This window comes from Cryptotermes secundus, unplaced genomic scaffold (assembly GCF_002891405.2).
Source record: "Cryptotermes secundus unplaced genomic scaffold, Csec_1.0 scaffold177, whole genome shotgun sequence".
NCBI lineage: Eukaryota > Metazoa > Arthropoda > Insecta > Blattodea > Kalotermitidae > Cryptotermes > Cryptotermes secundus.
The window spans coordinates 390,704-413,270 of NW_019721003.1; the positions used below are offsets into that span (position 1 = coordinate 390,704).

At 38.6% G+C, this 22,567-nt stretch overlaps 1 protein-coding gene across 1 annotated transcript in view; it reads left to right on the forward strand.

Moving 5' to 3' along the window:
* Window positions 1-2,010: 2,010 nt before the first annotated feature.
* Window positions 2,011-22,567, forward strand: part of LOC111874711 (probable citrate synthase 2, mitochondrial) — a 42,230-nt gene continuing 21,673 nt past the window's right edge. Inside the window, exons 1-3 of the mRNA XM_023870441.2 lie at window positions 2,011-2,161; window positions 11,846-12,004; window positions 22,141-22,338. Coding sequence (XP_023726209.1) covers window positions 2,114-2,161; window positions 11,846-12,004; window positions 22,141-22,338 — 405 coding nt within the window. The 5' untranslated portion in view covers window positions 2,011-2,113. The remainder of the gene's footprint in view (window positions 2,162-11,845; window positions 12,005-22,140; window positions 22,339-22,567) is intronic.

Here is a 22,567-nt window from a genome sequence, read left to right on the forward strand (position 1 = left end):
TGGAGCCTATCTGTTTTGACATTTGATGTTCCACAGATTCATCAATTTCATAACTCCTTAATGTAGTCCAACTGCGGACTATAATACGATTTTCTGAATGTTTTCTTTTATTATTGCCACTGGGGTGGGACTAACTCCCTTATACTGTGGCCACTTCTGGCCTATTTTACCAGCCCCAGATGATAGGTGAGGGTGATTGTGGAGCAATTGGTGGAATGAAGATTGGCAGGGGAAACCAAAGTACTCGGAGGAAACCTGCCCCAGTGCCACTTTGTCCACCACAAATCCCACTTGACCAGACTCGTGATCGAACCCAGGCCACCACAGCAGGAAGCCAGTGACTAAACGCTTGAGCTATGGCACGGTTTTCTGAATGTCGCTGTGGGTCCAATAGACAGCTTCCCATGAAATTTAAATCCCCAATGACAGCTGTAATCATCAGTTAAAATAATGGGGCCAATGTCAACCACAACTGTCAACAAACAGTGCATCATGTAACATGGTTTATAGCTTGTGTAGTTACAAAATTAAATGGCTTCCTCAACAATGGACAGAGGTCTCCTGAACCCTCCATAAACTTTTCCTCTGCAATACAGCTTTTCAGTTTTTCTTTTTATTTAACCTATACTTGACAGAAGCTGAAAATTCAAGCCTAATGTCTTTGAAAGGGTAACAACTTTATTACACTGTAATTATAATTTAGGAAGAAAGTGGAATTCCATGAGTGATTATTGTGAAATAAGGCTCAGGTGAGAAAGAAACCAACAATTTGCATCAGTACTCAGTTGTTTTCAAAATGTGGTTAAGTATGTCAAGGCCTCTGAAACGTATTTGTATCTTTATTTTACATATCGAACATGTCACATATGCCTACATTAGTTCTAAACACAGAACTACCTTACAACTACAATAATAAAAGCAAGAATTTTACATAATTTTAATAAGCACATGACGTGTAAATCGGTGACAAAGTGAGAGGGGAAGTTATACGTGGATACCAATTCGGAAGATGAAAATGACAAAGTTTAGAAATTTAACAAGCGTGGAGTGTATGTATTCCGGTCTAGAAAACAGAGTTTAACGGGCGTGGGGATCCGTTGCGGTGACCACCAGACACCCTCTATTTGCTAGAGTTGGCACTAACTTCGCCGACAAGCGGTGGTCACTTGGTCGGTATAGTTCGCTTGCGGACTAAAGCCACGGAGTTTTTATAGTGTTTTTATATCACCGACGAAGTGAGAGGGGGGAGGTTATCCGTGGATACCAATTCGAAAGATGAAAATGACAAACTTCCATTTCAGTAGTCCTTTAACCAAAGGCTGCAGTGGCAAGGAGGAAGAGGAGCCTCATGAAAATGTATTTAGAGAAGTGATGCCAAAATGCCACAGGTGATGAAAATCTGTGGAAAGGGTGGAGAATAAGGGTCATATGTAAGATTTGAGGCTTTCACGGCGGTGACTATGAAGAAANCATATGATTTATGTTGATAATTGTGGCAGACTGATGCGATACGCTTGCGGAAGTCTGACCTTGTCCTCCCCTCTCATCTTCTTTCACCAGGCAGTTACAATAATAATAACATTAAGAAAGCCCACTACCTCCAGCAGATCGTGTATTACTATTATTCTTTGTGTATCTGTTGCTACGAAACGCCTATCAATCTCGCAACAATGGTCCGGCTTTCACGCATTTAAAACTTATACTAGTTTTCGTAACGAAGGAAAAGTACTCCGTAACCATTTGCTTTCCAAGAATAAAATCTCTCCGTGGCAACGTTTCCTAGAAACGGTCCACATGTTAAAACATATTTGGTAGCAAATACCTTCACGATATCATTACACGACACTACTACACACAACTCACATCGCTCGGTTGTGATTTGTCGTTATCGGTCGATATTGTATACGCAGTTGCTGATATAAACAGTCATCGATTTTGTTCTGTGCTGACATCTACTTTGCTACGTACAAATCCACAGTCACGTGATACCTCTGTAAGAGAGGGTAGAGGGGGTAGAGAGCGGAGCGAACGGAGAGAGCTCGGTCTTTTTTTGTATCATTCTGCTGCGGTTAACGTTGGTTGTGTTGTCTGCGTACGAAATTTGGCAATAAGAATGGCTCTTTTTCGCGTAACAGCATCTCGGATCACAGAAACACATCAGGTAAGAAATTAAGTCTGTATTGTAATAACATATAATCACCTGGGGGATATTTTATAATGGAGACGAATAAGAAATATTGTGTGTATAAACTTAATTTGAAATTAACATTTTGCTTCATTTTGTGTAAAATTAGAACGTATCGGTAGTGTAATTGCATGCTTTTTCGAAGACTGAAAGTACTGTAGAGTTAGCGGTTGTTTTTTTGGTAAGGGCTTTTTTGTGTGTTGTACTTAGACCTTTTATGCCATGTGCACAAATTTAGCAAGCACGCAGCAAAAATAGCAACCCTCATCCCTTTCTCGCTTCCATCGTGTAACAGAACGTAGCAGAACGTAACAGATGCTATGAGACGGCAGGTTTCGGTGTGTCGTAGAGGCAAAGATAGTAACCGCGTTTGTGTTTCAAGGACTCTAAATGAGCATGGGAATGTTACGTAAAACGAATTCACCCAGAGGCGCATACATACCTGTTCGTTGACAGCCAAATATATTGAACACTTCAAAGTTTTATGCAGTAAAAGTATATAAATCCGTGATGAATTATATGAATTGTTTTCAGAACGTATAAATTTATGTGTGTATGTAACTTGCCTGTTTTTTTTCTTCTCCCCATTAGTATGTAAGTAAGTCTTCTTACTTACTTAGTCTCACTGTGTGTCAGACAGGCCAAGGAAATAGACCACCAGGTAAAAAGAAAATAAAGGTATCCCTGTAACAGGCCTTGGAGGCCCATAGGGTTGTGAGATGTTGAGGTTCCCACATTTTCTAGACATTCAGCTCATAGATGGCGATAAGGTTGTCAGCCCCACGCACTGGCCGCCCTTTACACCCAAGAATATTCCAAGAATACTCCTGGTACTCATTTCTGTTTGAGGCTGAGTCAACCCCAGGGCCATAGTGCGGCTGGAAGGATTAGGTAAATTGGAAAAATCCAGTAACTTCATCGGGATTTGATCCCACGACCTTCCGGCTTGTAGCATAGTACCTCAACCAACTACGCTACCGCATGCCCCCTGGGAGAATAATATTAAAATGTATCTGAGATAAATAGGATGTGGTGGTATGGACTGGACAGAACAGGGGTGCAGGAGTCTTGTGAATGCAGTAATGAACCTTTGGGTTCCATAAAATGATGGGAAATTTAGTAGCTGAGTGACTGTTGTCTTCTTAAGAAGGATTTATCCATGGAGTTAGTATTGTTATTTCCATTACACAGTGCTTGTTACTACAGAAACATACTGCCATAAAAATTAGTAGGATTACAGCTGCAGTAATGGAAATAGACATCATTGTGAAGGCAAAGGTGAAGGTGAAGTAAAGTTGCCTCAGAGCCTAGGCACTGAACAGTGAAGTCATATGAAGGGGAGGTAGAGCTGTTTGTGTGCTTGCATAATTCTGTGTAGATATTTTTGGCAATAGAGGTAAAGAACCATGCATGCCTGTCATCGCCTATAGTTGGAGGCGAATGGTCAGTGTCTTACATTGCTCATTGGATAGGAGGCTAAGTGAGACTTGATCTGGTCTCAATGTGGTGGCAAAGAAGGAAGTCCCTGCCCTTATCAGGAATCGAAACCTGATTTTCATGCATATAGTTGGTCATTATGCTAACTAGACTATCCCAACTATGTACAGTATAATATTATGTACAAGAAGCCGATCCTGACACAGTTCAACAAACTTCAAACCCTCACTATGAAACATTTTTAAGTGAAGTGCATTACAAAAATGTGTATCCTCAATTGGAATAGTTAGTTCATTGAGGCACAGTTCTGTGTGTGGAGGGGTTTTGGTTTTGGCTGAGCTTTGTATGGAACATGGTTGTCAGCTTGCAGAACTGTTGAAGACAGTGACTAACTTTTTAAGGGGTCATTTGCTCAGTTTTCTTTCACATAATATATACGGTAACACAGCTATGTTTAAAATGCTAGAGTTCTGAAGCAGCCAGGATGTTACACTCCAAGGAAATGCAGAGTATTTTCCGTCTTTAGGTCATGATAGAATGTTCCGAATTTCATTTGAAATTAATTTTACTGGAACAAACAATAGAGGTCCAGAATTGTAGACATGAAAGAAATACAGTGGAGACTTTGTGATAAGCTTACAGTTTGTTTGGTTTCTTAGTATATTCAAACCCCATTATTTTGAACATAATTCGGGTTGCTGTATAAGCATCCCTAGTGGAGGAGATGTAGCGAGGGGCTGTAGTGGAATTTCCAGATTATATGGAGACCAAAGTGAACATGTTCTTTCTTTAAATGTTTACTCATCTGTTTGTATAAAATGCAAGAACTAATAAGACTGAAATTTTAATATATGTATATCTTCGTTGAGTTTTTAGATTCTCTAAATGGTATGCCACATGGAAATACCAGACTGGTTGGTATAGCACAATGGTGTACACTTGTATTCGAGAGATACTCGGTTCACATCTCAGCTCAGACACTGGCTATCCTGAAAAAGGGTTTTTGTATGTTTTCTTTCACTGAAGGCAAATGATTGATTTATTGATTGATTGATTGATTGATTTATTTCGTCACTGTACATGATATAGGACAAGTCAAGTTAATTCTGAATATTAACAATTTAATATATGAGTAAGATTAAAATTACAATAGTTACAATTGTTTACAGTTGATTACAATTTAGAATTAGTTAGATATTCTTATTTGTGGAGAATTTGATGGAATGAAGAATGCCCTGGCAGCTTCCTACCAAACCGTTTCCAGTTCATTCTATGCTGTATACTCAGAGCTGCTGACAGTATCTTGAACCAAACCACAGAAGAAAGCTGGAAATGTTTTATAAAAACAAACAGGGAAAACTAGAAGCGACAGTTTGTAGTTTTGATGGTAGACTTATGATTACATTCCAGACTTGTATAAGTTCTGTTGGAAAACCCAATCTTAGAGTGAGGGGGAGAGTAATTTTGTGGGAGTAACCTCTTCAGAGACATATGGATAGATGAAGTAGTGCCCATAGACTGGGAGGGAGATAATAACCCAAGGCCGCTTTGTTTCTTATGATTGCAAGAATTAGTAAAGATAACTATGATCGCATATTTTAATATTATCTCCCCCCCCCCATTATCATATCTGTGAACGTTTTGCATGTTTTAATTTTGGTTCATTTAATGTTGCTTTTCTGTTAGGTAGGTTGATTGTGGAGCTGGGATAGTTCACTTGGTATATTGGCAGGCTGGATGTTCAGGGTTTGATTCCCAGAAGGGGAAATAGTTTTTCTGCACTCCACAGTGTCCAGACCTACATTGGGGCCCACCCAGCCTGTGGGATGGGTACTGGACAGCTTATGTCCTTGAGGGGTATTTTTTTTTATTGCTAGTGGGGTGGGACTAAGTCCCTTGTACTGTGGCCACTTTTGGCCTATTATACCAGCCCCAGATGATAGGTGGAGCAATTGATGGAATGAAGATTGGCAGGGGAAACCAAAGTACTTGGAGAAAACCTGCCCCAGCGCCACTTTGTCCACTACAAATCCCACTTTACCAGACCCGGGCTCGAACCCGGGCTGCCATGGTGGGAAGCCAGCAACTAACCACATGAGCTATGGCATGGACCTTGGGGGTAAAGCTAACCACTCATCTCCATCTAATGCTGAGAGCAAGAATGGTAAAGCTATACCTCCACTGTCATATCTTCATTATGTTGTGCTTAATGAATTAAGCACAAGGACAGCTTAACTTTTTACCTTATGGTAGTATGAACTTTAATGATGAATTAAAGGGATCTGAAGGAAGTAATTATGGCCTAATTAAGTTCCAGCATTTGCCTAGAGCAGTGGTTCCCAAATGTTTTTGGACTGTGGATTGCTTACTGTGTGGATTTTCTTTGGCAGACAACCCAAATATTAAAATATTTTTAAGAATTTTGAATGGAATGAGAGTGAAATTTAGCCAGCATTTACACCCCTGCGATATTTTAAATGAAAATTTTGCAATGCAAATCACATGTTTATTTGTGCAGAAATAAAAGTAACTTAAACTTGCATGCTTTCAGCATTATCGCTGACCATGAGCCCCAGGAACGTATTTGATGTGAAGTAGACTGGAAAGAAGGCAGTGTGTTGCCTTTGTCATAGTAGATGTCACCTTGAAAATGGAAACAGACACATAAAACTTTTTGTAGAATACTGGTGGTCTGTGGACCATGAGTTTGGGAAACTAGAGGAACTGAAACATGAAGTGTCCTTGTCAGGGCAGCCAGTCTGGATTGATATTGAACCCAGGATGCCCTGAATAAAAAAAATGGAATATTGCAAATATTACACCTTTCCCAATCCTAATTCTTTTTTGAATAATAATAGTAACCAGCACGGTTCTGAGGAGTATTTGGACCTGAGAGACAGGAAAAAATGGAAAGAGAAAGTTGTTAATAGCAGAAAGCTTCAGAATTATTGCTTTTAATAAAATATTATTAGGGTGATCGAATCAGGGAGGATCAGATAAGTGGGACACATAGTACAAATGGTAAAGATGCATGCAGTATTTGAGTCAGAGAGCCTGAAAGGTAAAGAAAACGCGGGAGATTGAGACATGGACTAGAGAATAATAATGTGGATCTTGAATGAGGAGCTTCATAACTTGTATTCTTCCCCAAGTATAAATAGAATGACCAAGTCAAGGATGATGAGATGGGCAGGGCATGTAGCACAAATGGGGGAGGAGAAGAGTGCATGTAGGACATTGGTGGGAGAACCACTAGGAAGACCACTAGGAAGACCAGGATGTAGGTGGGTGGACAATATTAAAATGTATCTTTGAGATATAGGATGGGGTGGTATGGATTGGATTGATCTGACTCAGGATAGGGACCAGTGAAATGCTCTTGTGAACACGGTAGTGAACATTCAGGTTTCATAAAATACTGGGAAGTTCTTGAGTAGCTGCACAATTGGCGGTTTCTCAAAAAGGGTTCAGCTCCATGAGTGAGTGAATGAGTGAATGTTGATCTTGAGGACACAGGGTTTGGTGATAGTGACTTCATTCACATGACCCAAGGCAGAGTTTTGTGATGGACTCGTATGAACGCAGTAATGTTCCTCCAAAATGTTAGTTTACTTTTTAAGGCCTACATGGCATTATATAGCAGTAGATAGACCTCTTTATATAGTGTCCAATGGTAGGATGATAGATGAGTAATGAATTGGAAAGAATTTGGAAGGAAGTGGTCATGGCCTAATTGAGGTACTGTCATGATATTTGCCTGCAGGGGTTGAGGAAAACCAAGAACATCTTAAATTGCACAGTTAATGTCCTGAGATTTGAACTGACCACCTCCTAAATACAAGTCTATTTTATGCTTTTATGTTGCTGACATTCATAAGGGCACAAAGTTTTGGAACTGAAATCAGATATTTTATTTTGATCAGGGTTCATAAATGTGTGTGCCCACCTGCCGTGGGTTGATTGAGGCAAACAGGAAGCTTTAAATTACATAAAATCACCTTTGATTTTGGATATTAAAAACTGAAAGTGGCAAAGTATCCGGTATCTATCAGACTGGCTCTGGGCCCACCCAGCTTTCTAACCAGTGGGTACTGGTTACTTTTACCACAGGGTAAAGTTGCCTGGGCATGAAGCAGACCTCTCTCTTCCCCTCTAGGGCTGTTTCCTCACTCCTCTATATGACATCATCATGATGTTATGCTTAACTGAGCAAGCATAGAATTGTTACCTTTCCAGTGTGGAATTATCACAGTGTTAAATTTCCTTTAATTTAATTTTGTAATCCAATCTCCCCAGGAGAAACTTTATGTTGTACCTTGGTTTATAGGTGTCATTGGCACTAACTGAGGACTTCCTAGAAGTTTTGGGGTTAAAGTGGCATCAGTGTTGTTTTTCATCCCAGTATGCATATCAGCAGTGTACAAGCAGACTTGTCAAAAGGCACCTGTCTGCCAATGCACTGATGAGAGCACTAGTAAACATTTTTGGAAAAAGAAGTGCTGAGTAGCATCATTTGACTGTAGTCTTCTCTATGGTTTTCAAGTAAATTTGACTTTTATGTAACTGTTAAATGTGGTTGCTAAAGGTGAGTGTCATCAGCAGATTTCCTGGAGTTTCATTTCATTGATAATTGAATAGAGTTGTTGCTGTATGTTGCAACATGATTAAATATTGCAGGTCAAGGTTGGATTGCAAAACAATGTGAGATAATTTTACTGTACATGAGGTCTCCCATTATCACTTGACATTTCTGAAGGATGTCACCTGTGTTTTGTCAGTGTTAAAGCTTTTATGGTACTATTAGAATGGAAATTTTGCTTATCTCTTCCATGGAGAATGTTACTACTACTTATATTCTACTTGACAGGTATTGTGATTAGTGAAACTGCTAAAACTTTCACTTAGCAAATAAAAGTTAATATTATGTGCATATTCATAGATACAATTTTAGTTATTAACATTTTATGTGTCATATTAAATAAGAGTTAGGCAAAAATATACTCGGTGTAGTGTTCGGCTATTGGCCTGTGAGCTTAATGGTGAGGATTCAGGCCCAGGCATGGGTGAAGTTATTCTTGTCACATACCACATGATACATGCTCTGGGGTGTCCTCTCTGATTGGTCCTTGGAGGGGGGGGGGGTTCTCCATGGTGCAGTGGCTTGAGTGTGAAGCTTTGCATGCAACCCTGCCAACTTCTGAAGTCAGATACTTAGATATTTATCTCCAGTCCCTCTGTACACTTTCATGGCACGGTATTTGTGTTTATCTTTACATTTAGGTGTGGGTAGTTATTCCTTTTCTTCATGTAAGGAAAAGTTAAAATTGTCCATGCATTGAGAGTAGACGTGCATCTCCATACATTCTTAATCTTGACAGTAGATGCAGGAAGGCGGGTTGATCAAGCTCGGGTTCCAGCCATTTTACTTTAGGAAAAGAGTTTAGAACCCATTGGAGAGGCTGAGTGGACCCCAGTGCCACTGCAGCACTTACATAGATCTTGCATTAGGCAGTGTGTCAAAGGTGAAGTCATGGCTGGATGAATAGAGTAGTGGGTTGCTAACTGGTAGGGAACAGCCATGTGGGTAGTGGAAAGGGGTGACACTCCTTTCATGTGAGACTTTTAAACACTGCTGTTGCCATCCCTCAAGAGCCATTAACCCCAAAGATGGTATCTGCTAGGCTTGCCAGAAAGTTAGAAAACTTTCAGCATTCTGCATGGTATATTACCAGTAGCCAAAGCCACACATTAAGCTTGAGCAGCAAAACCCAAGGGATTGATCTCTTAAGTTATATTTGCATCCACATGTATGTTTCTTATCAGTTTTAATATTATCCATGCACTTATTCTGTATTCTTAAGTGAGAGTGGATGTCATTCCATTTCTCTCCAAGAGGGTTCAAAATTTTCCCACCCTAATCCATCATTAAGTTGTTCTGGGGCTATTGTAGTTATCACTGACTGCCAAATAAACTTAAATTCCTTCTCCCTTTACACCCAGTAGGTAAGAAATTGTTACACAAAATGCAGTGTGCAGGTCTTGCAGAAATAGTCTGTAGAGTGAATGTGTTTGATTGATCTCATATTGTAGATGAAACATACTGTTTTTTATATATGTTTTAATTCTGTGAGGAACCAGCATGTCACTGTCTTTTATATTTGTGAGCTAAAAGTGTGCAGATTTTATTCATCTTCAGGCACCACATGTAAGCCTTGGTCTCCCCAGCAGTTTCACTGACACAATGCAGTAAATTTTTTTGTTTCACCATCATTATTCTCAACTGCCTTAAATTAATTCTAACTACAGTGCTGAATTCCAGGAGATGTGCTCGTAAAGTTTTTTTATTTGTCATCCAGAGAAATAGTGTACATGGGGAGATAAGTATTAATAAGTGAAGAAATGTGCTTGCTGTATTAATCAGTGGAGGAAAGCCCATACCCTGAGTCAATTTTGCTCATGCATACGATACAGCATGTAGATTAAGCCAGAATGTTTACATTTATGCAAATTATAAAAAATAATCCTCTTTCCTATTCCTTGGAGGATAACATAGTCCTGCCTATATCTTTATGTTTGTAAAGGTTTTATTGCTAAGAGTATTATTTTGTGTAATGTCAAATTGAAGTTAAGGTGACTGACTCCTTCCTTGCTTCAAATGGAAACAAGCGTAGTGCTATAAAATGCCTAGCCACCCTATATATGTAAGCCATGAGCTTCACTGTGGAAAATCAGTTTTGCACCATGCACTGACAGATTCCTCAGAGTGCTGCTTATAAGGTTTCCAAGGTTCAGTATGAGGTCTGGTAGATATGGCAGGTGTGAGGTGGCAAGTAGACGTCGTTAATTTTCTTGAATATGATGCTGTATAGTTAGGTAGACAGGTTCCAGTACCAACAATTCAGGAAGCCTGCTACTTCAATTTTCAGGATATAAGTGTCGTCTACTGTGTTGGTGGAGACACTACTTTGAAGACAGAGGCAGCAGGTTTGTCTGAAACATGGCCAGGTCTGGTCAAGTGGGATTTGTGGTGGACAAAGTGGCGCTGGGGCGTTTTCTCCAAGTACTTCGGTTTCCTCTGCCAATCTTCATTCCACCAAATTCTCTATCATAATCACCTGGGGCAGGCTACAATAAGTCAATCAGTGGCTGCCGTGCCGAGTGGACCCAGTTGGGCTCCATCCCCCACTAAGTAAATTGTCTGAAACATTGGCACTTATCAGCTAAATTGCACCGCATCACATCTTGGAACACAATGAATTTAATACATATCGCCATGAGAATCTTAACTATCATGTGGATGTTTTTTTGATTGGTGAAACCATCCCCTAGGTGGTAGCTGGACCATCATATTTATGGTGCAAGCTGGTGCCCTTGAACAGTAATCCACGTTGCTTTGTCCTGATAGTTGGTTGGCTTCAGACTCTCCCTCGGATACTTTCAATCTTTCACTGTTTAATATAGATCCTTTGCATGGGAGATATGATGCTATAATGCTATTAATGACCCAGAAAATATAAAGATAATGTTTACAACCAATGGTGCTGCGCTCTGCTAGCACAGTTGGTTTCAAGCTGGTGGTGGTGCACTTATGTACTGACCAGAAAAGCATTGCTCGCTGCTTCAGAGTGGTTCAGCAAGACCCTGAATGTTCACACACATTGCTTCATAATACATGTGCACCCAGTACACACATATGTTCAGTCCCAGTGCCTTAGTATGTTATGATTTCTTGAATTAACACTCTTTTGCAATGTCAGAGTGATATTATCTGAAGTAGCTTGGCAGTTATCCTGATTTAAACATTCTGCTTGCTAAGTACTGTCAGATGTGATGACATAATATGCTTGGCCTGTCCACTGTCTTTATTCATTCTCCTTTATATATACATGACCTTCAGATAAGCACATGCCCCTTTATAAGACCTCCATACTGCAATAAACATTTTCTGATGTGTGACCTGCAACTGCCAAAAATCAAACAGCATACATCTTTAGCTTAATGTATATGATTCCACACAAACCACCATTATGGAACTGTGGCATCGTTTATATTTGCGCTTGTGCATGCACCAGCCATAGCGTGTGTGGATGGAATGCTGAAAATCAACACAGATACACTTTGTGGTTTGAAAGCATGTTAAAGTAAAACAGTTTTCATTTTAATTATCCTTGTTTAAGTGCATTAGGAACTGAGTGATTAATATGCCTTTTTTTGTTACTCCAGAAAGTATTACCAGCCTTGTCAGTTGTTCTGCGTAACCTCTCAGATTCATCTGACCTGAAAGCTGTCCTGACCAAGAAGATTCCTGAGGAGCAAGAAAGAGTAAAAAGTTTCCGAAAGACATATGGATCAACCAAGGTTGGAGAGGTCACTGTTGACATGGTAAGTGTGGCTTCTCTGGTAGCTTGTATAGTCAATAATTATTTTTGGTCATGTCTCATGAGTTACTTGTCAGTCTGTGTTTACCACAAACATTTTGGAAGTAGCTTGTTTAGAAACGTATGAAATGTCTTCAGATTGTTCCAGGACTGAATTTATTATAAGACAGTCAAACATGCAACTTGTATACTTGATACTTGATGTCTCTACAGTTTTGTTGGAAACTGCCATTTTGTCTCAGTTGAGAAAGGTGCTGTTTTTTGTTTTTTGGTGTGTGTTACTGTCATATGGTATCATTAAATGGCAGGAATTTAGGAGCTATATTTGTGTCAGTGCTTGGATGATATTTGAAAGTCACAGAAATTTGGGAAATACTGGACACATATGTGAGCTGTATTTAAGGGAATGAACATGTTTAATTGTTTTGATCTTTAGTTTTGTTCCCAAAGCATTAGTCATGGTAGTTTTTGAAGGCAGCTCGTGCTTTACTGAGTTCAGCAGTTCTCCATAGAAAAAATTTTGTTTGATTGTTTAATGAGGTTCCAGTATACAGTCAGATTGATTTTCTGATGTAGACCAAAATTATCTCTCTCTCTCTCTCTCTCTCTATATATATATATATATATATTAATTGTGATAGGAGCAGCATTATTATTCATTATTGTGAAATTTGTTAGGATTAGTTCATTTAGTTCTGTTCCTTTGTAAAGTAATGAATGGACATTAAACATAAAAATATGTTATTTCATATGCAATTTTGCTTGCCTAAATTCCATTTTAAGTCTTGAGTTTTAATTCTTTTAAACTTATAACATGATTTGTTATGAATATAAGAGATACTGTCCATATAATATCCATCATTCTTTCTTACCAAATTTAACATTTTCTGTGCATACCTGATATCCATTTCTTTGTATTTTGCCAAACTTTGTGGTTCAGTGGTTAACATTTGAGGACCGAAAACTAACCTGCTCTGACTGAGGATTTCCATGTTTTTCCTTAGTCCTGCCAAGCAAATGCTTTTATGTCATTTCCAGTTCATAATTCTCAATCATCTTATTGTTGTATGCTGAAAACGTTTTTGTTTGCTACCACGCAAAGCTACTTTTGAATCAAGTTTTCTAGTGTCGGATGTGTTGTTCAGGGTCTCGGGAGTGCAATAGACAGTGCATGAGGAGTTGAGTATGCCATAAATTTATTGGCTTTGTCAGAGCTTGTTAACATTCAATGGATACTGTGCCTCTTGCTGTTCTTATTGTACCGGTAGTTCAGTTCATGCAATCTAATGTAATTTGCCAAGAAAGTAGTATTGCATAACCAGAACTTCAGATACCAGTGCAAATGTGCTATGGGAAAAGGATTGAGGTTTAGAGGAGTGTGCAGTGTCCTTGAGATATGTATGTTCTAAAGCAGTTGTGACATGGTTGCAAATATATATCAAATGAGTTATGTAACTTAATGGCAGTGTCTTACAAATTACCGGCTTGAACTGAGTGAGCAGAATATTTTGTGTGTGGTTTTGTGAAGGTGACAGTTATTATCGTGAATCAGTGACATCTGTAGCGTACAACTTTAGATGATTGATGTTTTCAAGAAAATGAGCAAAATATATTTTACCTGTTTGGTACCTATAACATATTTGTGGAAAAGGGCGTTTTTTGTGTGTGTAATTAGTACATCAGTTATTGTAATATGTATCACTAGCCGCTACCTCTTCAGTACTCCGTTATAGCTCAGTGATATGTAGGACACAAAATTCTTCTTCACCAGTTCTATGTTTTAGCATACTGTCTTACTTAAGGTAGATCACCATGTTGTATGTATGTCTGTACATGGTTTTGTCTCCTCCCTCTTAACTTCTGAGCCACTTGACTAATTTGTATGGAAGTCGTGCGATTTGTGGCCACCGTGTTCTCATGCCTTTCATTTTCCCAGGCATATGAAGTTTGGTACAGAGATTGATCCTAAACTTACTGAGATATATGGATGAAATATTGTTTGTAAGTCAGCAGTTACAAACACGGTCATGGTGCAGGAATTTGAGGTCATATATGACAAATTTAATTTATTGTGTGGTATGGTGCAGTGTGAAGAAGCATCTACCATCCTACCTGAGTCTCACCTATTAAAAATCGGCGATGGAATTCCATGCCTATGTGTCCTGAGCTAGTTATTCCATCCATTTACTTCTATGAATGTGGAATCCACCCCAAATCCATACCCCCCCCCCCCCCCCCGCGGGCACCCNAAATTGGTTGACCATAGTTCCCGATTCTAGAACCTTCTACCATCCCAACTCATTATCAGAACTACAGGACCCAAGTTAGGCTGCCTCAGAGAGGGTGAAAGGACTCTGAAGTTCTTCACAACAATAAAAGGGGATGAGAATAGTGATAGATCTGTAAGACTAGAAATCTATATGCAGTAAGAAGGTAGGTTTATGAGTTCTGCTCAGAATTCACTGTTTTACATCCTTGTACCTTTTTTTTTAGTGGAAGTACATAGTGCATTTAGAAACATGTTAGTGTCCAAGGTTATGTACCTCTCTGAGAAGGAAATTGAAAGAAAAAGATTTCTTTGGCAAAAATCTGTGTCATACTAAAAGTAGTAGGTCAGTCAAGGTTTAAAAAAAAAGATGAATGTAAGTATAGACTGTACACTAAAGTTCCAGCATTCCAAAGCCAGAACAGTTTCAGCAGCAGTTAAAATGCAGAACAGAAGTCATGCTTCTAGAGAGACCTGACAGTAAACAGGCATAGAATAGTACTTATGTCCAACATTGTTAATGAGTATTCATAACATTCCAAAAGGTACTTTATTCAGGGACTGTTTTTGTTAACTGTGGATAGCGTTCCATCTGTAAAAAGATTGATTATCTTTGATTTTATAACTTCTAAACTTCTACATATGCCAGCAGACAGTTGATGTTTACTGGCAGACGAGCCAAAAGTCTCAAATCTGCCATCATAATGTATGTTTCATCCTGAAGTCGGAAAGCATGAGAACACTAGCAGACATGTTTTTAGACAAAAATTGCTGTTAGTTACTGTATCTGTGGGCTAAGGAGAATGTTTTTGACTGCTAATAGTATTGTACACAAATTTCTTATTGCTTGATATTATAGGAAAACAGTCCCTCACGTAATCCTACATATGAATATCCATGCATACAATGAATATTATTAGCTACCTTAATATTTCAATAATTTGATCTTTGATTATACATATGAATCAGTGGTGTCTGTCTTCAGCCCTATCTTTGACTACCTCATATGTTACCAGGAAATTTACCCTTACCAATGGAAGGCAGTTACCAAAATTTCCATAAAACATGGCCCTTTTGAAAGTTCCTCAAAAGAATGAAGTCCGCATACCTCTGTCTCACCTAGAAGCCTTCTTCAGCATTTCCAGGAAAGACTCCTCTATCCACAGCCTCCTCTGATTGAACCTGTTTCTTCCCATTCACTATAGCCAAGGGCTGTAGGTTGGATAGGTGAGGAATTGGGGTTTGATTCCTGGCAGGGGCAAGAGATTTTTTTCTCTTCTACACATTACCCAGACTGGTTCAGAGGTCCATCCAGCCTTGTACCAGTGGGTGCTGGGAACTGTTTCGTAGGGGTTAAAGCAGCTGGAGCATGAAGCTGACCAATGACCTCAATTTATTACCAAGGTTGAGAATGGTGAAGCTATACCTGCACTCCTTCATACATCTTCGTGGCATGGTGCTTAATTAATTAAGTGCAGGGAAAACATCCTTTACCTTATGTCTTGAAGAAGGAACTGTTCCCACAGTGAAGGCATTTCAGTAAATAATGCAATAATGTACTAGGTTTGAGTGTTGTTCTACTTTGTTTCATCATTTTTATTTTTTGTTGTTAAATTATCTGTTATGGTTTGGATGAAAACCTAACTTTTTTATGTCTGTGGGGAACTGAGTTCCAAATTCTAAATTGAAAACTTGTGTGCAGCATATTTGCAACTGGGAGCTTCATGTTTTGTTTGTCTTGATGTTGACAAATGTGTAAATTCTTTCTACTTACTCACATTACATTCATGTTTTGACCTGGTGTCATCTTGATCACTTCACTTTGACTTCACAATAAGCATGAGGAGCACATGTTCACACTACCAAGGACAGTGACTGAGATTATAGCAGTATAGGATAATCTATGAAAGCAAGCTTCCTTATCTGTAATTTATGTTCTCATTGTTAGTCACTGGATTACCAACTTCTTGACAAGTAATGGTTAGAAACAGAGTAGATATCCCTATATGAAATATTTAATTTAGTTTCAAGTCTGAACAGGAAAGTCCTTAGTAGTTAAAGTATTATGTAACAGTTCGTTTATCTTGATGTATGCAAATTGCATAGGATTGTTTGGATAATGAAAATATGATAGTCTGGATGTGCGTGCATAATTTTGGTGGCAAATTTTGTGGAAGGTTTCTATTTTAAAGTCTGAAGAGTTGAGAGTGTATGGTGTTCAGTGGCATGGTATTAGTGGTCTTGAACCCTTGTATTCTCTTATGAAACCGTTTATTAATTGGGAAAGTACTTAATGTACTGTGTTTAGATTATGGTAATTTAATAAACTCACTCGGTCAATTTAGTTTTCTTGTGGACTACAGGCTACGGAGTTTTTTTAGCTAATTTGAATAAACTATGCTTGCATATTATGACTGTGCTTTGTAAGCAATAGATATTAGTGATAATTTATGTGAGTGTATTCATGTGTGGATAATTACACTGCTTATCTGTCCATGAGGTATGACATTCTAAGTGGAACATCTACTAAATATGCTCATTAGCACATATGAGGAATATTTAACAGGCATCAATAATTGAAAACCAAGAAAACTGAAAATGTATTACGGTATTTGGAGACATCAGTATCGAAGATACAGATGCCTACATAGAGAGAATTTGGAAACAACAATAATAAATTGTGATTTCCTTTTCAATTCCTGTTACCTCTTAAACATTCATATGTGTGCTGATATTGTGCATTTCACTCGGAGTGCCATGCTTCATGGATAGATAGATAGACATATATTGATATTAAGAATGAAACCAGGAAATGCATGTTAGTAGAGTCTACAAACTATTAAGTTTCTCTTCAAAATATGAGCATGCATGTACGCACATGCAAATATGTGTGCATGTTTCAGGATGGGGGGGGGGAGCTTTTTCCTTGGTGGTGCACAGTGGTGTGGTTTACCAACATTTTGAACAAAACGTCCTGCCAAACCTGACCAAGATTTTTGTTTTCCATTCCAGATGAATGTTGGCATTTTACCTTGAATGATTAGACCCCTTGCCATGTTAAAGAAAGGCAAATTATGGATGTTTAAAACAAAGTTCTGGGTAGACTATTTAGGCCTGGATAGGGGGAAGAAACCAGGCAAGGGAAATTGTATAATGAGCTTCATAATTTTTTATTTGCTGAATATTATTATGAAATTGAGGAGGATGAGAGGGGGGGGGGAGGGAAATACATACAGAATTTCAGTCTGAATATCGGAAAGGAATAGACGGCTTGGAAGACCTAGGAGTAGATGGGAGGATGATAGTAGACTGGAACTTAAAATTGGGTGGACTGATTCATCTTATAAGGTTCCGTGGCATACTCTTATGAACAAGGTAATAAGCTTCTGCATTTCATAAATGGCCAATATCATGAACGGCTAAATGATTGCTAAACAATTATTGTTTTTCAAAAAGGACTCTTCTCCATGGTGTTATGTTATAGTTTGAAACATGCTACAACTGCTTCCTTGCAAATCCATCCCTGTCACCACTAATGCTCATCTTTCCAGCTGATTTAATGCTATTCTCTGCAGTTATAATAGCTTCAATAAATAACTTCAAATTCATTCATAAGGAGGGCACTATCTGTGAAAAAAGGCTTCATACCAGATTTTGTATTCTCAGGAAGTTTTCACTTTTCCTTTGATAGCAAATGGACCAAGAATTTGTTCTTGCTTGTCTTTTAAGTATTAAATTGCAATTAAATAAAGAGTTCTAAGAGCTTTCTGTGCTCTAGATCTCTTGGCCCACATTCAGTTGTCATGTTTGTTCCAGATACCAACGCAAGAGGTCTATTACTGCTCTCTTCTCCAAAAATAAGTTAGCCTCTTTATTACCGTCATGTGTATTAATTTTAGATCCTGGCATAGTGTAGAACAAGGGCACGTTGGGAACAACAGGACTGTACTTTGTAGGTTCAACAGCGAGGGCTGGACAACATGAGTAGAAGGAGTGAGTGCATACTTCACTTCTGTTTCAAAATATTGTGACCAGAAAGCCTCATTATGGAACTAAAATTGTGTGCAAATTTTCTCGTTTCATGTGAAGTGACTCATTTAATCACAAAGAATGATACTGTTTTTATGCACCGTTTTCCATCGTCTTTTTTGCCTATTTATTTTTAACATCACTTACTGGCAACCTTTTAATTTTGGATGCTCCATTTCCCAACCATTTAATGCTTTGGTTCTTGAAATGCTCTACTGACTAAGAATATGGTTTTATTTTTTACTCATTGGATTCATTATTGCAGAACACTGTCTCGTGGTGTCTGGCATTGTTATCGAGAGTAATAGCTCTCAAAACAGGAACTTTTGGAAGTGCCACTGAACAAAACTTCCAGATGCACCTAGCTTCACCTCTCTTGTTTGTAGCACACACTTTTCACGTTTTGGTTGGATAGCTCTTTTTTCCTTCACTTTTGTAGCTGTGCTTTCTAATTTAGCTTGCCAGAGCCTTCACCTAAAATTAAACAGCTGAACTGTAGTCATAAACAAGATGCTTTGAATAGGATCCTTAATTTAAATGCTTGTCAGAGGAAGTTAGATCCCTAGTTCAGTTGTAACTGACCTTGAATGGGTATGGCAAAATGAAGAGGACTTGTGTTCCATCACAGATGTATGGATAAAAGTGGGACAAAACTGCAGTGATCACCATCCTCCAATCAATTTTCACAAATGGACTGCTCTTCATGAAATTTAGTATGAACATCTTGTCATGCCATGTGGGGCACCATTTAATGACATTTTTTGTTATTGGTTACTGAGATACTGAGATTAGGATGTTTACTATGGCTGTTGGATTTCTGAAGGATTGCTGCTGCTGCTGCTGCTGCTGCTGCTGCTGCTGCTACTACTACTACTACTACTACTACTACTACTACTACTACTACTACTACTACTACTACTACTGCTGCTGCTGCTACTGCTACTGCTGCTGCTGTTTATTATTATCATTTTTATCATCATTGTAGATACATTCATCATTAGTTTCAGTCATTCCAGTATAGCATATCTGTAAAAAAAAGTAAAGGTATCCCTGTAATAGGCTGTGGAGGCCCATAGGGCTGTGAGATTTTAAGGCTCCCATATTCTCTAGTCAGCTCACAGATGGCGGTGACGTCAGCCTTATGCTCTGGCTGCCCTTTACCCCCAGGAATATTCCTGGTACTCATTTCTATTAGAGGCTGAGTCAACCCCAGTGCCATAGGGCTGCTGGAAGGATTAGGTAAATTGAAAAAATCCTCCTCATTGGGATTTGATCCCACGACCTTCTGGCTTGTAGCATAGTGCTTCAACCAACTACACTACCGCAATAGCAGACCTGTGCAGTAAGAAAGTAGGCTTTATGTGTTCCGCTCAGAGCTCCTAATTATTTTGATCTCTGTTGGTTAAGGGAATACCATTTCCTGCTTCAGGTATTCCTCATTATATTTGTTTTTGGAAAATATGATTTAATTGTAAGGTGATCAATTAATTTAGACTTAATTTAGCTTTGATGTTAATTTCTGGCTGGCCAGTTAGAATAGCTGGGGTGAAGGGGGTTGTGTGAGTGACAGGAAAGCCAGTGAAGAAGGGGTAATTTGGCCCATGCCTGCAACCTCTTCTGTTTGTCTACTGTTGTGTGAGGAGTCAGGCTGGGCAGCAATTGAAGTTTGATGACCAATGCACTAAGTACCACTAGTGATATTTTACTGTAAACATTTATGGCCTTGAATGCAGAACTCAATATTGCTGAAATTTTTACCAGTTCAGTCTGATTCTCTGCCACCACAGTCACCTGCTTTGTTATCTTTGTTAACCCCATACAGATATATGACTTATCCCATCCATTTAACAAGCCATGTAGCATGAATTTGGAGTGTTACTTTTTGTTGTTTTATTAATATAAGCTGTTTCTGTCATCTAAAATATTTTAAATATATCCTGCTATTATATTTTGTAGTGTTTGAGAAAGGGGAGGGGAGAGGGAATCTGTGTGCATGTGCACATGCGCACATGTCCTGGCAACTGAACATATAATTTTGACTTGGTGATGCAGGATTTCTGTTTATGTGTCAAGAACATTATGCCAGCCCATTCTTAGCAATGTCTGCCATTCTTTTGTGAAAGTAAATAATTGTAAGCATAGTTTATTAATACTGGTACAGTAACAGTAGAGTTTATATATTATCGGTTTGTTGACGTACACATGTGTCATAAAGTTTTGCCCTGCATTTCATATGAAATACTCAATTTGTAGTGGAAAGAAGGTAGGTGATTAGTTCTTCGCCAAACTCCTGTGAATGATTTCAAAAAATTTCCATCACAGAAACTGCCTTTTGCTGGAGGATGATGCACTTTTTGTGAAAATATTTGCATTTCATTTGTCTATATATATGCAGGCAACGAAATGTATGGTGAAGTCCATATAGATGGACAATTGGCTGATATATTTCCTATCCAGAATGGTCTAAAACAAGGAGATGCTTTATCGCCACTCCTTTTCAACTTTGCTTTAGAATATGCTATTAGGAAGGTCCAGGAAAACCAGGCGGAACTGAAATTAAATGGGACACATCAGCTGTTGCTCTGTGCCGATGTGAATCAACTGGGTGATAATATAGATGCCATGAAGAAAAACACACAAACTTCAATTGACGCAAGTAAGGAGGTTGGTTGTTGCTGTCTCAGTCACCAAAATGAAGGGCAAAATCATGACATAAAAAGAGGTAACAGATGTTTTGAAAATGTGGCACAGTTCAGATATTTGGGAATGATAACAAATCGAAACCTGATTCAGAAGGGAATTATGAGGAAATTGAACTCGGGTAATGCTTACTACCATTCAGTCCAGAACCTTTTGTCTTCTCACATGCTGTTCAGAAACATAAAAATTAGAATATACAAAACTATAATTTTTTTAATATCAGATTATATCGAACAGTTAATTACATGAAAGAAATCTGAATGAAATTATTTGAGAGTCAAAGCAATGTGGTATCTGTGCTAATTCAGTATGTGATACCAGTTGCTGAAGGTAGATATGCGGTGTTGATTTCTGGCAGAGAAAAAATGGCTATTGGTTGGTGTTTCCATTTCATGCACACTAATTTGAGGCATAAGTTCCGAAATGTTGAAAGATCATGCAGGAAGTGCAAATTATTCACTAATTAAAGACTCACTAAAACAGGGGCAATAATAAAAAAGTTGTCCTTGTCCTTAACTAATTAAGTGCTATGCCATGACGTATGGGGGAGCAGATGTATAGATCCACATATTCTTGGCCTCAGCACTAGTTGGAGGTGAGTGGTCAGCTTCGCACTCCGGCCGCTTTATCTCCAGGGAAAGATTCCCTGGCACCCATTGGATAGGAAGCTGAATAGGCCCCCAGAACTGTTCTGGATGATGCGGAGAGGAGAAAAATCTTATTCCAACTCATCGGTTATCCAGCCCATAGCCAGGTGCTGTAGTGGCTGCACTGCTCTGGCTCCCACAGCACTAATAGTACATTATTTAAGTTGGACATAAAATAGTCAATAAATATGGTATTTCATGAAGTGCAGCAACACTAAATTTGGATTTTGCTGTAGGCCTATTCAGTTAAGTAATATATCATCCTTTGTATTTTCCCAAGTATTTTACACTTCCTGTTGCTTGAAGATCTAGCTTTATGTTGTCCTATCTATGCCTAGGTCTCTGAAAATTTTGTACCATTGAGGTATTTGACCAGAATTTTGTATTCGATTTCTCATTTCATCTTCTATCAGCCATCCAGCTCATATAATTTCATTAGGAGAAGGGTACACATTTTGAAGCTCTTCTCTTAATTTTCATATTTTATACTTTTTACAGATGTATGGAGGTATGCGTGGCATCAAGGGACTTGTGTGTGAAACATCTGTACTGGATCCCGATGAGGGAATCCGTTTCCGTGGTTACTCTATTCCCGAGTGCCAAAAACTGCTTCCTAAAGCTAAGGGTGGCTCTGAACCCTTGCCTGAGGGCCTGTTTTGGCTACTTATTACTGGAGATATTCCAAATGAAGCTCAGGTATGATATTGTTTGTGATGCAATAGTCTTAGTAGCAGTTTTACCAATGACTGGCACATCTTTTTAAAGTGGACTATATCTGACCTCGAAAGATGGTGTCCTTCAAAGTATTAATGATTGAAATAATATATTATCTAATCTTAGGTATGTTTGTCATTTGTAAAGATTGCCTTATCTCTGTCACATGAATTCCAATTTGTAATTACAGATTCCTAACCTGATGTAGGAA